Here is a 23,249-nt window from a genome sequence, read left to right as displayed (position 1 = left end):
GTGAAGAATTCTGTCGAGAATTGCACATGAGAAGGGAGGTTTTTGGTGTTTAATTTCATTTGACTTTGCTTACATGGCATCTTGGTTGGACCACCCAAAGTATCTTTCATTTACCCCTTGGTTTGAAGCACTTTTTGTAGAATTTCTCTCTAGCTCACGTAAGTTTTGTTCCTTGGTGTGTGAATCACGTTTTTGCTGAATGGGAAGGGAGGAAAACATGGTTTTATTGTGTGTTTAAGGCACATGCTTATTTCCTTGAAGAATGGTGCACATGGGACAAGAAGTCAACACATTTTGGTGGCTTATTGAAGATGGAAATTAAAGTTTGACTTGTTGAAACATGACTCACGGCCAAGAGGTTTCCTTAGGCCATTTGGACTTTTTAAATTTATTTGTTAATTGCATATTGGGTCACTTAATTTACTAGAAGTAAAATAGGCTTGTTAATTTCTCTTGTTTTCACTTAGTTTAATTAGTAGGTTGAGTTGTCTTCATGTGTTTGAGTTAGTGTTGCATTTAATTATTTAACTGTGTTAGATAATTTGTTTCTAATAGTGTTGGTGTCTAGTATTTTAATTTATTAAAATGTTGTCTAAGGTTTCTAGTTGTGTTAATTTAATTTCCATGGTAGCTTAAATTAGTTTGGTTGGTCATTGACGATATTGCACTGTTTCCTTGAGATACCTAGACTGTGATTGTCTGTGCACTTTGACTTGGTTAATGTGAATTCTATTTTTGCACTTGCAATTGGGTATACGCTTAGTTGCCCAGTTGGTGTTACATCTTCGCTTAGTTGATGTGACTGAATGGTGTAATTTAGATTTGATATTAACATTGCATCCGCTTAGTTCGCTTTTATAAAAACAAGGTTAACCTTCGCTTAGTTGGTTAACTTTGTTGGATTAGAGGTTTGAGTCGCAACTTTATTTTGTTGATTTGTGATTGGAAACATTGTAATTAAGTTAATGACTGACTGTTTTTCATCCTATGTTTGAAACTGTTTTCTTAGATCTGTGTTTGCATTTCTGTTTGCGTCAGTGTTTTAATTTTATTCCTTCGTATTCATCACAAACTTTTCACAAACCCCCCCCCTTCGTGTTTGACTTAATTCCTGAACTGCAAAATTGGTCCTTGAGAGACGACCTAGGAGTCATTCCTAACTATACTGCATTTCTAATATGCAATTAAATTTGTATGGGCCGCGACACCCATCAACTATGAATGTTGAATAACTCTCTTAACTCAAGGATTTTGTGATCCAGAAAAACCAATGTTCTTCTTAGCCCAGCTTCATTATAAGCCATGAAAAATCCTGGAGATGATAACTTGCTTGTGAGTATGATTGATTGTGGTTAAATAAAAGGCAAAGTTAATTTGTGTGACACTGTGATAGTAGAGATAATGAGTCACCTCAATATTCACTTGTGTGCTTGAGTGAAACACTTTTCTTGGTGAGGAGTAGTTCCAGTTATACATGATTGCATCTGTGCTTGGTTAATTGGTCATTCATGATAATAGCATCTGTTGGAAAGACTGTGATTATGTGACCACCATATTGAGTTTAATGGAAATAATGCATTTATACATCTTGACTGATGTTTTTATGATAAGCTGAGAGTGATTACTTGTCTTGGACGAAAGAGTTTTGGAAAGTATTAATCCAATGTATTGCTTGTTTGAAAACTGAGTTACATCTTGTTTTGCTTGAGGACAAACAAAATTCTAAGTTTGGGGTTGTGATAACAGTTGAAAAACTGTTATTTTCATACTTAATTTTGATATTAAATCACACCCTTTATGGCTTAGAATTAGCTTGAAATCATGCATTTTTATTAAGTTAGAGAATAAGAGAGTCAAAGTTGGTTTTCTTGGCTTTATGCTTTGTTTCCCTTGATTTTTTAGGTTTTTGGAATGAATTGAAAGAAAGGTTGAAGATCAAATGGTTGGAGTGTAGAAAAGTCAATCAGAATGTAGAAAAGTCAACCAGTCAACAAGAAAAGTCAACCAGTCAACCAGAAAAGTCAACCAGTTGACCAAAATGTTGACCAAACCGTTGAGCGGCTAGTTTTGGACGCTGAGCGGCTAGTTTTGGGCGCTGAGCGGCTAGTTTTGGGTGCTGAGCGGCAGTTTTGGGCACTGAGCGGTCCTTCTAGAGGGAAACCGCTAAGCGATTTAATTAGCCGTTGAGCGGTTGTCTGTTTTTACTTGGCTAGATTCTGTTATCTTTTTGGCTTATATATAGCCCTAGTGCGAATCAAAACTCAATCTTTGGTAGAGGGAAACGTCCACAACAGCTCTACACACCTTGGAGGCCGTTCTTTGGATGCTTAGGCTCCAAACTACTCAATCTAGGGTTATTCTTTCATTCTTCCATTGTATTTGTTGTTGGGGATGTAATCTTTTGAAACTCTCATATATCCAAATTCTTATTTAATTCATATGCTTGCATATGCTTGATTTATCAATTGTTGGGTTCCTTACTTGTATTTAATATTTTTATCGTTTAACTCATTCGGTAAATGTTGTTTGTCTTTATTGATACGGGAACGTACAGTAATGTCATGAACTGGTGGGAATTCCTTGATTTTGCTAATACCGCCTAGAGATAGGGGTAGGACGATTAATTGTATTTTGCTTCCGTTTATTATGCATTATTAGTTAATAGGGGAGACTAGAGATAGCAAGCTAGTAATTAGTAATAGGCTCTTTTCGCCAAGTAATTAGGTTAAGGGTAGACCAAGAAAGTTTGCATGGCAATATGATAAATAAGCGAATTAAATAAGAAAAGTAGACATATGAGGGTGGATAAGATGAAATTATAAATCCCAACAACACCATTCATCCATAGTTTTTCCTCAACCATTGATTCATTGCATTTGCATGTTTACTTTTGTTTTTGCATTTAAAAACTTAAAATCAATTTCTTCTCAAGTCTTACACAATTAGGTTACACGAAAGTTAAGGCCTAAGAGTCCTTTGGGAAACGATACTTGGACTTACCCATTTTATATTACTTGATAACGATCCGGTACACTTGCCAGGGACTTAACAAGACGTGACTTGTGGGAAGAGATGCGAAGATCATCGACGATAGAGCCTCTGGGTCGTCCTCCGGTGGCCGTTTAACGGCGAATGGTGGAAATGTGACGAGGATTTTCTCATTGGAGTGGAGAGTTTCTCTCTAGAGTTTCTTTCTCAATCTCTGAAAATGAAATTTAAATTCTGAATATTTTATTCTTTTTTCTTTCAAACCCTCTACTAATCCATGTCATTTTTTATTTTTTTTTATTTTCTTAAACGTCGACTAATGACGTGACAGGTGTCCGGTGTCCGAGTATATTTTTCAAAAGTAAAAGAGGAAGGGAATAAAATAGGTAATGATTAATGACGAAAACCCCACCCCACTCCTGCTTCCACTTATTTTCTGTGTGCTGCTTCTGCCTATTTAAAATGGGCAAATAATCTGTAAAGAGAAGAGAGGCAGTGATGGAAACAGCAATGCTGCACTTTCTTTACTATTTGTTCATAGCAGTTTGTTGGTGCAGTGGTAACATACTGCAGGCTATTGAATTACCCAACTACACGGTCATACTCTCTCAATCAGATTTTCAGATTAGACTCTACAATGAATCCACGTGGGTATCAGCCCGTGTCTCTGGAACTTCCTTTGACCAGTCCTACAGAAATGGATTTCAAAGGTTTTATCTTTTACTCTGCATCTTAAAATCTCCTTTTCTTGATGTTTATTTTTTTCTGCAAAACATGTGCAAGAGTATTTGCTTTCACCGCATCTTCACTCTTCTCTTTCCTTTTCAGATTAACTTTCATTCAAATACTCTACTTAACAAACTATGACTGAAATTCTAAAATAGATTTTGTGTACCTATGCTGTTGATAATGATGTGCTGATGGCTATAACATAATCCTTTTGTTAATAAGTGATTGTTAATGATGCACCAGGTTGTACCAGTATATCCATGGCGCGAACTCGAATTCTTCAAAAATTGCATTTACTGCTCCAGCCTTAACGAGTGTGCCGTCTTCATCGTCACCCTCTGGGAATGCCTATATTGTAAGAATATTCATATCAACTCGCTTTCATGGGAAACCTCCGCTGCCCAATCCTGAACTGAAGCTGTGGATAGAGAAGTGGAAAAGTCGGTGCATAGCAGTTAGGAAGTTCAGTGGGTATGCGAATGATCATAATATTAACAAAGAAATCGAAGCTCTTGTAACTACCCTAAACAAGCAATCCATAACAATACAAGATACCACCTCCTATATCATTGCCAACTACAATGCTTCCTCTCATAATACTACTCAACGCTTAAATGAAGTGTGGATAAATGTGTCGGGAATTGGGACGCAGTGCTGAGTGTTTTTCTCCGTTGAAGTGCAGTATCTTGTTTGTGTCATTGTGCTTGGAATGCAGTGGCGGACCTATGTGTACACCTAAAATTATTATTAAGTATCTGAAAAAAAGTTAATTTTACCCTCTAATTTTATATATTTGAAATTGTTTATCATTGTTCTATGATAGACCTGTGTGTAACTTAAAGTGTATAGATACACTACTTGACTTGTCCCACTGATTTCAGGTCTTAGATCCGCCACTCTTGAAATGGCTTGTGTCAATGATATCATTTATATGTGAAATGTCTACTGTTTCGGCGTTCGAGGAGGGTTTAATGTAAATAAAAGTAAATTATAAAACATTTGATGGTTTACTTAGAATATAGAAATAGTTCCTATTGAATGGTTTAGGATAGAATTATTTGTTACTAATTGCTGTTTAGCCAGCATTTGGATGATGCTAAATAATTATTTGAATTCATTCATATAACCGCCATAATTCAATTCTTTGAATAGCATTATTCTGTGTCGCTTGTATTTTGAAAAGTTTATTTTCTCCAATTCACATTTTATAACAAATTAGCCTAAAATAGTTATGGCGCAAGTTGGAAGTGAAAAATCTATTTGCCAAAACAGTGTCAAGGTAAAGATGTCGTTATGGGAGATAATGTTGGAAGGAGAAGCATTATCAGCTTGTCTAACGTCCGCACAACGCGCTTATAATTAAAAAAAAAAAAAATACATATTATCAAGGTTAGATGGTGAGGTTTTAGCAAAAGATTTTGAAAAACAAAATACTGCTAACGAGTTTTGGAAAATATCTCGAAGTTCAATAGTCTTTGATAGAAGAAGCAATTACAGACTATGACCATGGGTGGCAATGAGTCAATCCATAAACATATTGATAACTTCAAATGATGTGGACTAAGTTGTTTTTATTTTTTTTCATTTTCAACTGCTTATGCCAGTTGCTACAGACAATGAGATGGATGGAGGTATAGATCTTAAGAATAAGAGTATAAGATTATGCACAAAAACCTGTGAACACATCTCTTTGCCGACGAAGTGAAAATAATTATTGTTTCATCTGGTTGTCAAAGCTTTAGGTTAAACAGTATGCGATTTAGCAATTATTATTTTTAAAGAATCAGAATATGGAAATGTTTTTCGCCATGCCAGCTGTTAATGCCACAACTAACAAAATAGTATTAGCCTCTTTCCAACATTGGAAATGCTCATGATGCTCACTTTCTCTTTTTTTGGTATTCAGCCTTCACAGGTAAAAAAAAAAAAAAAACTTCTAAAGAAGCATGATCATAAAAGAATCAAGAGATATGAAAGAGGATAGAAAAATAGAGAAGCCCAAGAAAAGATAAGATGTCCAGAAAGCCAACCTTCTGGTTGTCCCTAAAAGTGAGTCGTTTCTTTTATGATCGTCCTCGAAACTTTATATAGAGTGCTAGCATCAAATACAGTGAAACAGTCGAACTATCGAATACTATAGTAAAGTAATGATTTTAACTAATGCAGAATATAAAAAAGGTACTTCGAATATTATTAACCTGATCCCGGTCCATACACCCCTCAAGTAAAAACACAAACTTGATTTAGAAGTAGCAGTAGATATAATTTATGGTGAGGAAAAAGAAAGCTATTTAATTTTTCTTAATTTACATTATTCTATGTTTATACACTTATAAATTATTCCTTAAAATTGAATATATCACGTATATTAAATCTATAAAGCCAAATTTTGTAATCCGCAGGTTTAAATGTTGAACTGGCAGATGGTGGCATGGGCACGTTTGAAACGCCATATTGCACGGAGATGAAGAAAGTAGAGGTAGGTGGGTTTAAAAGATATGGGTGGTAGAAGTCTACATTTGTGGTCTGGTCTGGACAACATAGAGTTTTCCATCCTTGATGACACCTTCAATGTCCTGAGGAGAGCCATATAAACCTTCAATTTCATTTCCTGCACGGGCGATGCTTGACAAGATTGACTGGCGAAATTTTCCATCAAGGATCAGTTGGTCTGATGAGTAATCAAGCACCACTGTCTCCTCTTCATCCATTGGCACACTGTTCAGAAAGGAAATTCAGTAAATCGATGTCAGAAAGCATGAAATGGAATTGGAAAATAATTACTTCAAGGAGTTCACAAGACAAATCTAATTTCCCAAATATCAATGCACGTTCTAATTTCTTATATCCTCAGTGTTGGCATTATTTATGAAAACAGAATGACCCAAAAATGAGATACATTTACCAGTATAGCTAATTATACTCTCTTATCCATACACATATCATTTGCTAAGCCAGGCAAGTTATGTAAAGCTAGACAAATTCCATGTTCAATTGAAAATGACTTGTGTACATTAGATATAATTCTTGCCGCAGTTTCATATCACAAGGGGAAAACAGTTAAAATGATTGGCATCGCATTAAGATAATAAAACATATGGATACAGTTCAATGCCATCATTTCATTCGCTATGACCCTGTTTCATAGAAGAAAATTAAAAGGTAAATAAATTAAGTTATTCTAAAAGTTCAATTTTTTTTATCAGGAAAAAGATTAATTTTACCTTATGCCCAAGTTAATTTTAACTGACAAGGAAGGTTAATTCGTTCTACTTTCTCATAAAAGTTAATCCAAACAAAGTTTATATAGAAGATGATCATCAGTGAAGAGTTGTCGAAGTTCACCTGTCATAAAGACCTGCACCAGCATAACCTTCTAGGTCTTCACCATTGGAATCAGATCGAAAAATAATTGACCGTCTTATAAATAGGCCAACAGGTTTGCTAGGATAACCCATAATCTAAGGAAGCCCAAAAAATAAGCAAAATAAGAAAAAACTCCAAAAACAAATTCCGTACTGGTAAAGATAAATTCATATGTTCATGATGTTCTTATATTTGACATAATCAATAAAAGAATGATAACTTGGGAATTAACCATACAAAATACTACAAAAACAAAACGATCTTGCAGAATTACCTGAGGAGAGTTCAAATCACTCTTTTTGCAGACAAAACTCAAAGCACGACCTGGATAAGCTCCAACAAGTGTTTCTCCAAGTCCCTTTACCACCTATATCAAAAAAGTACCACAGTTAAAATAGCTTCTTTCCCATATCGATTCAATAGTGAATACGTTTCCTTAAATGGGCGGAAGAATACGGGAAAACATGACATCATTAAACATACCTCAGCATATATCTCTGACGAATCCCCAGAGGACGGATTAATCGTGTGGATGACAAAAGCATAATCAGCATTTACCACTTCCTGAACAAGGACAGCCATGGAAAGATACTCGTGGTCCAATTTAACTTTTCGTGTGCTGAAGTATGCCCTTTCATTCCACTTGGAGCCCCACACCTTTTTAATGAATCAAACAAATAAATGATATTGATTCGTGACCACTAAAATAGTATTATACACAAATATGAAGGTTTTTTCACTAAAATTCGAAATAGATCTAAACTACATCTCTAACATGTATATGTAGGAATATATTAATTTTGACTGTACATTGCAAGCATGTCCAGGTGCAACAACTTGGGGAGATTTTCAAATATAAAGGACAAACAAGGAAAATCGGTGAATAGTAGATTGTGAATAAATTTTTAACCCACACAATGCATCCTATTAAGTATTTCTATATCTGAATATCCAGGAGCCAACAAATTCACGATTGAGAAAAAAAAAAAGAAACATGAAAAGATAACGTTAAATGATTAAGGGGGAAAGCATAGAACATATGATTTCCAGAAGGCATCATATGCAGAGTATGTGATACGAAAATGAAGAATAGAGAACTTAAATATTGGTCTCCAATAACATCTCCTGAAAAATATTTCAAATTTATGTTGACCATAGTAAAAATGGGCAGTGACAAAATACACAAAAAAAAAAAAAAAAAATCTCTTGCATAAGATATATCAAACCTAGTTCATGCAAACAAGGAGAGAAGTCTTAACCTTTTTTATAGCCTTCCAAGCTTGTTCCCATCTCTGTTCACCTTCATCACCCGGCCAAGGCATTCCAGAACTCTTCATTTTAGTTTTCAACTCCTCAACCTGAATATAGTTAATGTATAAATTCATTGGCTTCATCGATAAGACTCCACATCATTTACACGGAATAGTTTAAAAATTGCAGGATAGCCGAAGAACTTTAGACTAGATATCAACTTTTGGTATTCCACCAGGATTAACGGTAATATGTCGCATGAGACAAAAGTAAAGGTCAGCTTCTTCTTAGAAGAATAAATGAGAGATTTGCAATAAATATTTGGAAGAGGTGAGAGGGGTATATGGGGTGTCATAACAGAAAAATTTAGACTCGTGTTCATTAGAATGATTGTCGGAATCCCAATTCAAGTGGAACTACTAGAGAGGGAGAATTTAAAACTTAATTAAGCAGTTTTCTTCAACCAGTCAAGTACATAATAAATAGGGACCAATAATTGTACAGTTTGACATACAAGAAATACCAAAATGCTACACTAGATTACACGGAAACCCTGTGTAATATTAACATATATAACCATCAAGACCAAACCTTGTCCTGTTAAGTGGTGTTAGTTACATAAATCAAATCATGGCACTAGGCTCTATATTCAGAGTAGTGGCCTTTTAATAGTAAAAGCAACAAAGAATCAAGATAAATAAATGTTTATTGTACCATGTAAAAGTTAAGCCGGTACTAAAAGAAACATACCAACTGGGGTGGTGCATTCAATTGTAAAACTGTTTCGCGAATCTCCTTGAGAACACTGAAGTCCCCCTCTATTAGCTTCTTTTTCAAAATATTGATCCTCTCAGCCACTGCCTGTTGGTTAATATGCAGTCCAAGATTTCATTAGACTACAGGAAAGGCAAGCATAAAGTAAATGAAAAATGAGATAAGTCATATATGTCAACCATGAAGTTAAACAATCTTTGAGATTAATCCTATGGAATACTATCCTTTAGTATAAGATTTTGCCTCTGCCATAACCTCAATTTTACTCCTAGGTTAAAAACAACCACTAACAGCAACATGAAGTAGGGGAACTCCATTTTTTAAAGGGTAGAGCACTTGAAATGTATTAAGGTTCAGTTATTATAAATTGTTATGAAAATTCAATTTAGCACCTTAAAAGTTCACATTCAATATATGCACCCATTAAGATTTAAGAGTTACCAACCTTTTTGTATACAAATTGAAAACTGCAATGGATTGAATACAATAGGTTTAGCAATTCAAAAGGCCAAAATCAGAAGCCAATGTGTGTGTATTCCAAATTCCAATTCGAATTATTAAAAAATCACACTAGTTGATATACATGGAAAATCCACGATGATCACAAAATACGAGATGCACCCGTTCATTAAGCAACATGAAAAATATGGACAAAAAAGATAATATATAGAACCTGATTTGATTTATCAGACAGAACATGTTCAAAAACTCCAAAGGGTATGGCAACTGAGGTAGGAATTCCAATCCAAGAAGCTACTTTCCCCTTTAAATAAGCAATATTACGAGATTTAGCTCCAACCTGGGAACATAACCTTGAGCAAGTTATTCTGGAGGAAACATGTATTAGAAAAATGCATATGTATACCGACACATGTAGGTCATTTTGAAACCTAACCATTTCTCCAGTGAATTCTTCGGATGAGATAGCATATCTACCACTAAACTTCTTTCTCGCCAGAGATATAGGTGACACTGAACCAATATCTTTCAAGTGAGTTGATTGGTCATCAGTAAACTCCCCCTCCTTGACCTGACTGTAAGAAATGCCACAAAATAAAGAAAAATCGCATAAGGAAATAAAACACAGCAATTCAGGTTAAGCATTAGGAGGTGAAGTGAATATTTTAACAGGAAGGCATTTAAACATCTTTAGGACTTCAATCTAAAGCAGAAACAATGTTACCTATAAACTACATCAGCAGATGTAGGCTTTAAGCGCAAAAGCTTTCCTTTATTTTCTTGGAGGTTAGCAAGGATATTGGGATCAAAGCATGTAGCGAAACAAACCTGGAAAACTCAAAACTTCAGCTTTTTACAGTCATTGCATTTCAAAATCTTCTTAGCAATAAATAGCTCATCATAAGCATGGTAAATATGACATAACAACAACAATAACCTTATCCCACGTGATGAAATTGATTACATGGCTCACAACAGTTGTGTTTGGTTAAAAAACCATAACATAAATATGATAACTAATTTTTCTATTTTATGTCTTAGATTAACAGACATTGCACTCTATAACAGGTTAGCTGAATAAGCATGTCAAGTCTTTTAATCAAATCCTCAAAACTGGTCAAGTCTAAATTTGCAATTCATATCAATCCTGGTAGAAACCCAAGCCACAAGAGAAAAGATGGATAAAATTACAGAAATAACAAAGGATTTGTAAACTCTCTTTCACTAACCAGATGCTAAGACTTCATATAGAAGGCAATCTCTGCCCAAGCTACAGCAAAAAACTGCTAACAACATTCAGATTCCCGGATTCTACCCCTCCTTTATGTTTAATAACTGGGTCTCACAATGTGTGTGAATATCCTCGTTAGCCTAGTAAGGAGTAACTGACTCCCAACAACGTGAATACAAATTCCTACACTCTCCCAATCAGTAAGTTCTCCTGGTCATTTACATTTTGACCTTTTATGTGTAAACCTTCCAAATCCTGGTCTTTTGATCCAACTGTCCTTGAATTTCCCAGAAAAACCTTTTGTTTACATTATTAACACTAACAATATCACCGTCTCTGAATGATTGGATGTTGAATTTAATGAGAATCAAATTTCGAATCAGCTGAGAACGAAGGTAAGTAGTTTTCAATATAAATACAGTTGTTGGAGTATGCTAATTTACTGAGGGAGCATGCACTCAAATGTCATCATAGTTAAAGAGTGACTGTGCGCTATTTGACTATAGATACACTAATCTAGTGCCAAATTGAACATGAAACACACAGGTTCACCATTTAATAATAGCATCCTTAAATATACGCAAAATAGTCTGGCTATCCAAAGTAAGATGATACCTTGCTGTTTCTTGCTCGAACAGAAACATGAGATAGGACATCAGGCATATCTGGTGTCAGGACAGCAACTGTACCATCTGGAATTTCTTCCTCTCCTTTTACACTCTTGGCTATCAAAATTGTTGGTCGCTCATATGATTTGTTTTGAACAGCAAGCAACTCATTTACAACCTCAACATATCCAACAGTTTCAACTGGGCTAATAACTTGCCAGCTATTTGAGACAATTACAATTAGATTAGAAGGTTATAATTATCCAAACAACAGAATGATTATGTATGGTCTAGCCTGTTGACTATATTGAAGATGAAATCAGGAACAAGCATGATCAGTTCACCTTCCAAGATTAGCTGTCTTTCGGAGCACAGGATCCAGTCGATTTAGAAGAGTAGACAAAGAGGCAGCAGATCCAGCACGGATAATTTCTTCAGTAAATATTTCCACCTGCAGCGGGAGATTTTCTAGAGACAAACAAAGGCAAAATAGAAAGATAGAGAACAAAACAAACCAAAAAATACATACAGCCCATTGGTCCACACCAAGCAGTGATCCAAGGTATTCTGCCGATGGTTGCAGAATTTCCTGGTATAATTGAGCCTTGTTTGTGAGTGCAAGGCGGGTTCTGTCAAGGACTGATTTAGCATACAATGCCCAATGAGTGTCATTACTCTTGCACATGCTCAAGGCAAGATCCCATCCCTTCAAAATAAAACAAAGAAATATTAATGGATATTTTACTTTATCTGCATATACATATTCTTTTTCGCACATCCAAATGAAATAAATTATCTTCAAACCAGCTCTCAGCAAACTTACACAAATACAAATGATTTTTTCCATAATCAATTATACATATAATTGATTTTTGAAATAATTTTGTTTTCTCAGTTATTTCAAACAAATCCGAAATAATTACTACTTTGTTTTCTCAGTTATACCAATAATTACTACTTTGTCGCTGCAATTAAATTCAGTTTGCATTTAAGACATTTTAAAGCAATGCACAACCCAAGTCTTCGTTGTTAGTGAAAACATTTTCAGATGACATACCACATCTACAGGCTTGATAAGCCTGAGTCTGCGTTTTGAAATAACCCAACTAATGAATACGAAACAAAAATGGACAACTCACTATACCTTCAAACAGTAGATAAGATCTTCATTGTCATCTGATGAAAGTGCAAGATTTTCAAGAACCAAGGAGATGAAGTACATTATTTTCTGCAAATTCCACACACCAGTGTATAACAGAACTTGATTTAAAATAATATGTATCGATACAAAAAAATTCAGCAATCAACATTTAAAAACACGGAATTACCTCAGGTGCAGCATTGTTTAATTCCTCATAACCCCTTTCCACTGCCGTTCTAACGGTAGAATCAAGAGCAACATCCAAAAATATAAGATCTTTCAGACGACTTTGGGATTTACTAAGTGATGGTTGGAGTTCCTCACGAGCCTCAAGCAATCCCTATTGAATAGAAGCAAACATATAACATATATTAATAGGACTGGCGCTTTGTGTTTCACATCACATCAAATCAATATCAATTTAACATTATTCATTAATTAAATATTCTCACTTTTTCCTCTTCTCATACATAAATTATATAATTTCAATGTATACCTCAAGTAGTGGTTCAACATTCTTATCTTCAACGTGCTCCATGACAAACTCTAGTAATCCCTGCTTGTGGATTTATATTTGTTATATTTCAGAAGACATAACATCATCACAAATGGATTTATAAAGAATTAATAAACATTACTGGAAAACCAGCAGGCAAACCCGGCACTGGATTTATCTGCACCCCAACCATGAAGCCCTGACCCTGAGAAACAATTAAGTGTAAATTAATTCCATGAAAATATCAAGATATAAGAAAAGGATGAGTAACAGAGATCTTAGCTGTCTTGTTACCTCAGATTTGTAGCCCATACAATTTGCAATAGCAGATTCAAGATCTGCACCTGAATGAACTGCCTGCATATAATGTAATCAAACCAAAATCACCATATGACAAAATATAATCCACAATGTAAGGCAAATATTTCCAAGGGTATACTATGGTGGGAAATACAGGAATGGACAATTTTCTAAGACCACCAAAGAGGTAACTAAAGGTGGAACAAATCTTCATATCAGTAGCAGTATTAGATTAATACAGAATGTGAGGTAGAAGCCCAATGAACCTTGCCCTCCACTTCTGAAAAACCCTTGCAGCTTATCATTGGCAACAAGAAACAAACCTTATCTGAAAAAAATGATCTCCACTTCTTATAGGCGAGGGAAAAAGGAGGGGGGTCTTGAAAGTATACTACAGGAAGAAAAATAAAAGCAGAAGCAGTTAACTGCCTAACAGTTAGCTGTTATCTGATATGAGATGAAGACTTTTTGTAAAATTCTATATATTGTCATGTTAAGGAGAGCTAGGGGAGTCTTTCCGAATTGATGTTTGTGACAGGGAGAACCCTGTGAGAAAGGAAAAAGTAGTTTTCCTTTGTAAGCTTTGGTTTTTACAATGTAAAGTGAATAATACAGTACAAGACTTTATCGTTGCCTCTTTTTCTGTCTTGTCCTTTCATCACTGTTTCTAGGTTCCTAACAACTTTATTTACTTATGTTATCATGTATACACAGAGATAGCAACTATTCTATCACGATCACTCCCAACTTATAAGCGGAACCATATTAGCACGACAATAAGAATTTATAACAAAAAGAATTGAATAGAAGCCAAGATAATTTTCAACTAATGTACATTCACTAATTGGAAAACACATAATTAAAACCGCATATATAAATACAACCTTCAAAGTCCTCATGTAGTTTCCCAGATCACGCAGAAGACCTTCCTTCTGATCTCTCCTAAAATTTGGTTCAGAATGAATGGCTCGATCATAGCTCAGAAGCCGTTCTTTTGTTATTCCGTTGTCATTCAATGTTTTCCAGTAAACACCAATATCAAAGTCACTGTTTATATAATCAATTAGCGCCTGGAGAGAACCAAAACAATAAAGGTAAGGAAGATAAGGCAAACCATAAGGAATTACAAAGAGAATAACAACTACATTTAATACATTACCTGACAGATCACAACATCATCAGGGCTAGTATTATTGTGTAACTTCTGGTGCCATTCCTCCATCATTCCACCTTTGCAATCATTATTTCTCTGTAATAAAAATTTTGCATAAGATTAATCCATATGCAGCAAAGAGGGAAATATGCAGACGCTATAGAAAAGCAAATAAAAATCAAATATACCTGAATAACAAGTATTTCATCCCGAATCCTTTGTCCAACATCTCCTTCACCTCCACGACCAACAGTAGACAAGATCATCCTCACAATTTCTCTATATTGTGGATAACTTGTATAAACATCCTGGAGCAAGTCTGTAAGCCTATCCTGTGCTTTACTTATCTCACTGTTCCAATCAGTAACCAAGACTTACTAGAAGAATACGATCAACCGTATAAACAGGACAGACATAATCATAAACTATATAGAAAATGAATAAGACTGTTTACAAAAGAAAGACAATAAACTAGCCAAATCTAAAGCAGAAAGCTATTTGTGATTCATAATCCTCGTTTCCCAGAATGGTTAATATTATTCATTATAAGAAGTTCACAAACCAAGTGATGATAACGATTTCATAAGGAAATCTACCGTGGTTTCACATTGTAATTTTTGTTCCATATGAGCTGCCTTGTAGCCATGAATCTCATCCACACCAAAATTCCCGCAAGACCCAGTCGACCGGCACTTCTGGCTTCATCTATCAAGTCCGATGCAATGTTAAATCTGAAGGGGAAAAAAGGATGGGTGAGCATCTCAGAACCAATGGAAAAAGTAACAACCTAAAATATATTTCGTATTTGTTCAGTTAAATGCATCAAGGTTCGTTTTGAAAAAGGGAAATTAATAACGAAAGATTCCAAGCTTTTACACACACTATTCAACACATCCATATTATTAAGTGAAATTTATGTGTCTCGCTATTCAGTGAAACCTACATGAGTTTCATCCACTACTAGTATATTGAGAAGAGTGTGCCAGAAAGAACGTTGTTAAAACTTCTCTAAGTAAAATGTTGTTATCTACTAGTATCAATAAGCAATGATACATGACTGAACCCCAAAAGAGACTGAGCCTTTGACAGGGAACCTAAAAGTATGAACAGTCAACAAACTTAAAAATCCAAAGAGAGAATAACAGTAAGGGGAGAAAATCTAGTTCTGTTCAAACTAAAATCCACTAAAGAAACATAGGTAGGATACTTTGTTTTGTAAATGCCTGATTATTTCTTTTCATGTATTTCATTAATATTGAGAAGAACTATCTTTGCTTTGTTCTAAAGTCAAAAGAAGGGAAAAACAAGGTAAAGGTAGTAGGTAAGTTAATATTAGGCTGAATATACAAACGTCCTAGTTTTCTTCCCAAAAGAAGCATGTGATAATATCCCAGACCCTAGTGAGTATATCGGTGAACCTACAGTGAGTGGTCAGGGAATAAAGGTGCCAATAAGTTGAGTATGCAAAATAAACAAACAAGCAAAAATTAAATATTAGTCCAAGAATATCAAAAAGTAATCGTCAGGGCAGTTTATCATCTGACAATTAACAACTTTTTCTACGTACCTATGACACTACAAAAGATGAATTTAGGGACAACTTTCAATCATTCACCATTACTTCCATGAAACAAAATGGTAACGCAGTCCCCTCTGACATTCATACCTTTGATATTGGCTAACTGATCTTTTAAAACGCACACATATCAAAAGTTGATGACATTAATTTGGAGCTTCACTTTGAAATTGAAATCTATGACACTATTTTTAGAAAATAACCAACATTCAAAAGCCTTATATAGAGGTGGTGATAAGATGAACCAAATATATAGTTTTTTTACTAATAAAACATATAATTTCTAATCGCTGTCAGAAAATAGGTTACCTACTTATCCATTAAAATTTCATTGCATATAAATGGTATCAAATTAAAAATGATATAACCGAAATTATGTTAGAAAGGTTTTGGTTATACATATCTCTCACCTATACCGTCTTATAAATCAAATTAAGGTACCCAGTCAACCAAATCCAATCCAATAAAAATAAAGTTATTTCACTTAAACCTCCTTTCTTCTTCCATTCATAGTTTGATAGATGTCTACCACTTTCAACATAGCAATTCTTTAGTATTAATATGGTTCACAACATGACAGATCTAAGATTAATCTTTCATGGATATAAAAAATAACATAAAATGCATAAATAGTATTTTCAAGAACCCAATAACTCAACGAAACCTTTGGTTTTACATGCTCAAACACAAAGACATAGCATATCGCATTGGTAGCTGGTGATAAGAAGCTCAAATTGCTGTTAAGAATACAATTATCAGTGGAGGACCTTCGCCAGTCTATAAGCCACATGCTTTGCCACAATAGTAACAGAAAATAAGGTTTGCTAAGATCCCGTACAAAACCCTATTTCTAGTTCTAAATGACAGATAACGACAATTCAATAAAGTAGTAAAAGTTTTCAAGGGATTACTAACCGATGCATGAAGGACTTTTGTGCCTCACTTTCCTTTTCTGCTATTTTATCCAACAAGAACTTGGCTGTACCTTTGCCATCACCAAAATCCTTTTAATGGGAAAACAAATATATATTGTTGATCAAGATACCATGGTGACATAGGCCAACATAATTGGAGAAAGAAGAAATACAAACACAATTTCAGGAAGTGTAACCTTTCGTATCTGCTTCTTTTCGGTAAATTCAATATAAAAATTTGATCCATTGTTCTTTATCCAGTTTCCTTCCGATAAAATGACAAATGGTATTCCTTTAAAAGTATCATCATCAACCTCTATATCCAAGGACTGGACCTGAAAATTAAATTAATGTTATTAAACTTTTAGATTAAAATCCAAAGGTCTAAAGACTTAAAATACTTCGGATTGGTATTGTAGACACCTCAAAGGAAGGATGAGACAAAGAACCAGCTTTGAAAGGTGTTTCAGCAGCCTCAGTCAGAGCAACAGATCCAGGGGGCAGAGCATTTCCAGGTGGTAACTAAGATTGCCAATGAGTTTATTGTAAATAAAATGCCTTAAACAATATGATGAAACAAACAACACAATTTTAACACCCAGGTGAACCTTAATCTGGTATATAGTACAATAAACACTCACCAACCACTCTTCAGATGTTCTAGATAAGGCCCAGTGAAGTGTAAGAGGTTTCTTTGAGTCTGTAGCCAGGTGAACCTTAATCTTACCAGCATCTTTGGTAACGAGAACCTTAAAGATATGAAAGACTATCAGAATCGGATGGTCAATAAAAGACCTACCAGCTCAAAACATCAATTTGGCAAAATTATCTCACCAAAAGATCATTATCATCAAGCTTGTATATTTTCTTGTTCAAAACAGGACCACTTTCATATTCTTCCCTTGCCTTGGCATACTGTTCAATTACTGTCAAGACCTTTGGAACATCTTTAAATTGTTCGACTATATTTTCATCAACAAGTCGGTTGATAATCTGCCTCAAATCTCTCTTTTTCCTCTGTATTCTTTCAGCACGGAAGTATTTTTTTGTTTTCAATTGCTTGGCAACTTGAGTTTGTACTTCTCCTTTGATAATCTTCTTTCGTATCTCGTCCAAAGAAGCACCCTTCTCAAGCTCTGCTGATAACTCTTTTCTTGCTTCCTCGAATTCTATCTGACAATTAAGCAGCGAGTGCCAAAAAGTTCTGTTAGATAAAATGAATTACAATTTCACAACCTACGTAATTAATATTGAACAGAAAAGTAGAAATTAGAGAGGATGTCACAAAGTTACAAGTTGTTGTTCCTGAGAGTAGTTGGGCTTCCCAGCTTTTTCCCAACGAATATAAGCTTGAATTTGTACAAGTTCATCAGGGATAGTCTTTGTTTCAGAAACAGAAGGCTCCTTCACTTCAACAGCTTTAGTATTCTTAGTTAACCTTGCACGAAGATCTTGTACAGAAGTACCCCTAGATACTTCCTCCAATAGTTCTTGCCGAGCTGCTTCATATTCCGCCTAACATAATTGAGGAGGAAATTATATATTAATCATGTATGTGAAGGAAAAATGCTGTAGTCCTGAGCAGAGCAGTAAAATATGACAGGCTAATGTTGAATTCCAGCAAAAGTAGAAGGCTGTCACTAAATCCATTTTCCATGTAATGTTAGATTATCCATAAGTGAACTACACAGAACAAATTGCGATCATAAACTTACAAACCAAAAGGAAGGAATCATAATTGTCATTCTTTTTACAAAAACGAAAGAATCAAATCCAGTAAAAGTAACCCCTACCAACCTCCTCCACTTCCTCTTTACTTTTCAGTTCTGGCAGTTTCACGTAGAGAATTCTTGTTCAAGAGAATAATTTAAGGAGCATGTAAAGCAGTGCTTTTTATAACAGCAATGAACAATCAAATAATAACAAATTTGCATAGAAGATCTAACTCCCAGAGCCTGTTGTACAAGGGACTTTTCCTTTTAACTTCCCCCTATATAACCCCCATTTTATGGCAGAATAACCACCACTAACAAAATGTGCACCATGACCTAAGTCCTAATAACTGTCTAATCATTACAAAACCAAATGATGAATATAATAAACAATATTTTAACACAATTATCAGTCTATTTAGAGTGGTTAACATGTTGTAGAGCATGGATATCCAAAGAATAATTTAAAAATAATAAAAAATATCTTGTATGCAAAAGTGTTCTTCCAGAGACACTCTGTTAGGGTATAAGGTGAGAGGATAGTTAATTAAAGTAAATAAATATAGTATAGGTTAATTAGAGTAAATAAATATATATTTTAGGAAAATATTCAATATAAGATATTCAGTATAAGTTAATTAGAGTAAATAAATATATATTCTAAGAAAATATTCAATATAAGATATTTATAATTAAGGATATATGGTAAGGTAATATATGGGGAGATATTTATATATAGGGATATTTATATTAAATGCAAATATATTCCAGGAAAATATTTAGTAAGAGATGGACCGGAAATAATGAGTATAAATAAAGTTAGAGTCTAGAGTTAAGGATATGTTTTTGATTTGTGAGTTTTGTAACTGACGGAGATCCTGCTCCCAGTTATTAAAAATAATTGAAGGTTATACTCCCAATTATTGTTTACTTTTGTTTATTCAGATATTACCATCAATAAAAGATATTTATTTGTTCAATTTTGTTTTTTCATTATTCTTTTTCTTGTTTGGAGTGTGTGAGAGGTTGATTTCGTTACTTCTCATACTCGGTCACGTAACACACTCTATGGTGTAGTGAGGTGCCTATCCAACAGGCACAAGAAAATAATCTTAGCTGAGAAGAAAGAGATGATGCTTTTGGCAGTTTATTCTCAATCACAAGTGAAAAAATGCTCTTTCTTCTGAATAATATTTCATGTAAGCTAAAGACAAAATCCAGAGAGTGGGTCGCGTAGTAACCCAATGTGATAGAATCAACTTAAATGAGGATCAGGAGTGGGAATGTCAATAAACCTGCACAATACATGAGCATAGAATTTATACTATATTGCAAAGACTAGTCTTTTTCAGTGATTGTTATGGCAAGCATAACCAAGAACGTTTACCATGGATACATTCAGAAGAATATTCTTCGAATGAAAAGCAGAAAATTAATATAACACAATTGAAGAGCAAACAAACTAAAGGGAGAACTAGGAAATTATAAAAAAGAATCAGCTGAAAGGAACAAAGTAGGCAGCAAACTTCAAAAACTTGCAGCTAAATGCAAGACATGAAAGACCATTTTTATTACTGACCTTCTCTTGCTCTGGAGTGTACATCTGCTTACCCTTTCGTTCCCACCTAAGATATGCTTGAATCTGTACAAGGTCTTCAGGAACTGAAACTTCTTGAGATAGCTTATTTTTTACTGGTAACTTAATGTGAAAGTTCTCACCATTATTTTTAAACCTGCATTTAGAAGAAAAAAACAAAAATAACTATGTGTAAGTTTACCGTGAAACTATTATTCAATAAAGGCGATAAAAAATCAAGGCTATGAAAAGCACACCACTTATTTTTGGCCTCATCAAGTATGAGGAACTCAATGGATTGTGCTGCAGGATCGTAAATTTCTATTTTAAGGAAAGATTCCGAGTCGGCCTAATAAAAGAAAAGCAAGAAAAGGATTTAGTCAAACAATATGGAAATCTATATTTAATGATGTCAAGTCAGTTTACCAACATTCCGATAAAACTTCTTTTTTATGTTGCAATTAATGTTGAAAACTTACTTTCACGAAAGGAGTTCTAAGAGCTTTGTTTTTGTAAACTTTAGTACCTTCCGGGCGACGAGAAGGAAGTACCCACTTCCTGAAAACAAAATAAAAAACGAGGGGAAACAAATCTCCTTCAAATTACAAGATATATTAGACTATTATTAACTAACCCAAACACCTAAAATGCTTGAGGAATATCAAAATAACTTAACTAGTACAGAACATACCCTGGCTGATCACACACAACTCCCCAATGTAAAAGCAGAGAGCCGCTACTATATGAAACTTTAATATCTACTTGTGTTGCAGCTCCTGGTTGTGAAGAACTAACACTAACCTGCTCCATTGAATACCACCATCATTAACTAACAAACAATGTTTTACTATAATCTCATATTTACCATCCATGAACACAATTCAATATTATGGGCCACATGAATACCTGCAAGTCAATATTTCCATCAAGGTTGAACCTCCCAGAAAGCTGTTCAATGGCCAAAAAAGGCAGTCAACACAACACTCAAATTCCAGTGAATAAAAACAGACAAGAAAAGGAACACATTGAATATTATTGATTAAATTTTATACGCTCACAAAAACGCGTAATGTTGATTTATGCCCAAATTAACAGTTACATCACAAGCTACTGTCTCGTGTCATGTTCATGTATGAGCATTCAATCCAATGCCTCAAGAAAATAAACGCAATTTTCTAACGTTCTGCTGGAGACATTATAAAGAGCGAACATTTCCATTAAAGTTACTGTTTCTTTATGATTACATTTTTTACAAAGCTTCATTCAAGATTACCTATTAGACCTCCAGTAATTTTTTTCTTAATTTAACATTTAACTGCTAAATAATTTAAATAATAATAATAATAATAATAGAAGGAGAGACTGGAAGTGTTACTCTTCCCTATCAACCTTTACGTTTTCTTAATTTAACATTTAACTGCTAATTTAATGAATCCTTCCTTTTCTTTTTATTCTTAATATAATTTCGATCCTTAAAAAATAAAGGGTGTAAAGAGGAACAACTATTTTAGAATAATTAGTTCTCCCTTCAATACTAATATTAATAATAATAAATAAATGATGATGATGATAATATAATAATAATGATCAGATTGAAACGACGTAATGATGTTATGGTGATTGGAGCATACCTCAGAAGCCGGATTCGTGGTTAACACAGCGCGTGGAATAGCGTCGACGTGGCGGTGCTTTCCCATGGCTAATTTGCATTTCCTCACACAGAGCCTGTTCCCGCGAAAATTTGTACGAAGCGCAAGATTCTTCTTTACTCTGTTCACACTAACCGGGAAGGAACGTACCTTACTTTGATGTTCCGCAACGGTTTGCGTTTGGCAAAGCACCGTTTGGTGGAAGATACTTTGGCTCATTTTCACGGATCCACTCCTTATTATTCCTCTACACAAATCCAAGGAAAGCATTAAAATCCGTCAATCATTCAAATTCACAATGAGCAACCGTCGCGATGCGAGAAAGTAGGAATAAATAGGAACGAGAAAGAGAAGAGGCAAATTTGGAAGAAAACAGAGAAAGAAAAGAAAAGAAACCTTCGTCTTCTTCAATCGGTGGAAGGTGAGAGTGGCTTCGGTCGAGACTCGAGAAGAGTGTGAGATTGGAATCACGTAAAATTAGAAAGAAAATCTTCACTGTGATGATAGAGAGAGCCTGGAAGTGTGTGTATGGTATCGGTTGGTTCACTTGGAACGCTGAGAGAAGTAATATCAAGGGGAATGGACACGTGGCAGAGCGGTATTGGACGGGGATGGGGCTGGAGAAGTTGTCACGTGCTTCATCGCATGATGACATAATGTTTGTGAGAGAAACCCGTGGGGCCCGTGAGAGCTGATACTTTCTTCTTTATGATATTCATAACCCTTTCTTTCTTATTTGCCCCTGCTTTTGAATTTAATTCTAATAGTACCATGATTCTGCCCAATGAATGAAAACAAAATCAACGTGAATCACACGGTTAGAATTGTCCGCATTAAGAGGAATTCCAAATTAAGTAAGCCTCTTATTTGTCCACAAATGAAATTGTGTAACTTTATTGGGATTTTACTATTATTGAAGTTACTTCAAATGCCTAGTTCCCATTGGTTTATTCAACGATAAGTTTTGAGAGATTTAATGTTCGCACAATTGGCACCCATGGATTCACCACGCAAGAAGTGCAAAAGATTAGTTTTTCTTTTTTAAATTCATTTTAGAAACTAAAATTATCTTATATGTATGGATACGTGTAAGCGACATAAACAAGTAAAAGTAAGATTTTGCATTGCTGTCCATTGAAAACATGATACGTTGAGCCACTTGTAAGGCTGTCTTGAATTTTTCAGCTTGAACTTTATATAGACTTAAATAGTATTAATTTAATTTTTTATAACGATCTTCCAATTTTTTTTACTGCTAGTCATTTTATCTATTTATAACCAGATATATAAAATTTTTCTTTTAACCGAATAGTTCATTTTAAAATA

General features: G+C 34.5%; 2 protein-coding genes across 2 annotated transcripts; one reads left to right on the top strand and one right to left on the bottom strand.

The window, feature by feature from the left end:
- Positions 1-3,189: 3,189 nt before the first annotated feature.
- Positions 3,190-4,701, top strand: LOC106779561 (heme-binding protein 2). Its single transcript, XM_014667686.2, has 2 exons — positions 3,190-3,698; positions 3,961-4,701. The coding sequence occupies exons 1-2, from the start codon at positions 3,487-3,489 to the stop codon at positions 4,373-4,375; spliced, it is 627 nt and encodes a 208-aa protein (XP_014523172.1). The 5' UTR covers positions 3,190-3,486; the 3' UTR covers positions 4,376-4,701.
- A 1,184-nt stretch (positions 4,702-5,885) lies between these two features.
- LOC106779562 (alpha-glucan water dikinase, chloroplastic) lies at positions 5,886-22,473 on the bottom strand. The gene is made up of 34 exons (XM_014667687.2): positions 22,320-22,473; positions 21,906-22,170; positions 21,181-21,222; positions 20,966-21,075; positions 20,754-20,832; positions 20,532-20,623; positions 20,278-20,431; positions 18,280-18,501; positions 17,821-18,159; positions 17,628-17,735; positions 17,410-17,508; positions 17,184-17,321; positions 16,988-17,076; positions 15,093-15,227; positions 14,685-14,847; positions 14,503-14,592; positions 14,228-14,413; positions 13,338-13,400; positions 13,186-13,248; positions 13,044-13,103; positions 12,735-12,887; positions 12,551-12,634; positions 11,936-12,112; positions 11,751-11,857; positions 11,414-11,627; positions 10,292-10,395; positions 10,004-10,142; positions 9,782-9,907; positions 9,085-9,195; positions 8,343-8,441; positions 7,567-7,740; positions 7,358-7,450; positions 7,063-7,178; positions 5,886-6,435 (listed from the first exon to the last, which is right to left on the bottom strand). The coding sequence occupies exons 2-34, from the start codon at positions 22,140-22,142 to the stop codon at positions 6,231-6,233; spliced, it is 4,371 nt and encodes a 1,456-aa protein (XP_014523173.1). The 5' UTR covers positions 22,143-22,170; positions 22,320-22,473; the 3' UTR covers positions 5,886-6,230.
- Positions 22,474-23,249: the final 776 nt, after the last annotated feature.

This window comes from Vigna radiata, unplaced genomic scaffold (genome assembly GCF_000741045.1).
Source record: "Vigna radiata var. radiata cultivar VC1973A unplaced genomic scaffold, Vradiata_ver6 scaffold_365, whole genome shotgun sequence".
NCBI lineage: Eukaryota > Viridiplantae > Streptophyta > Magnoliopsida > Fabales > Fabaceae > Vigna > Vigna radiata.
This window is presented reverse-complemented; position numbering and strand designations above follow the sequence as displayed.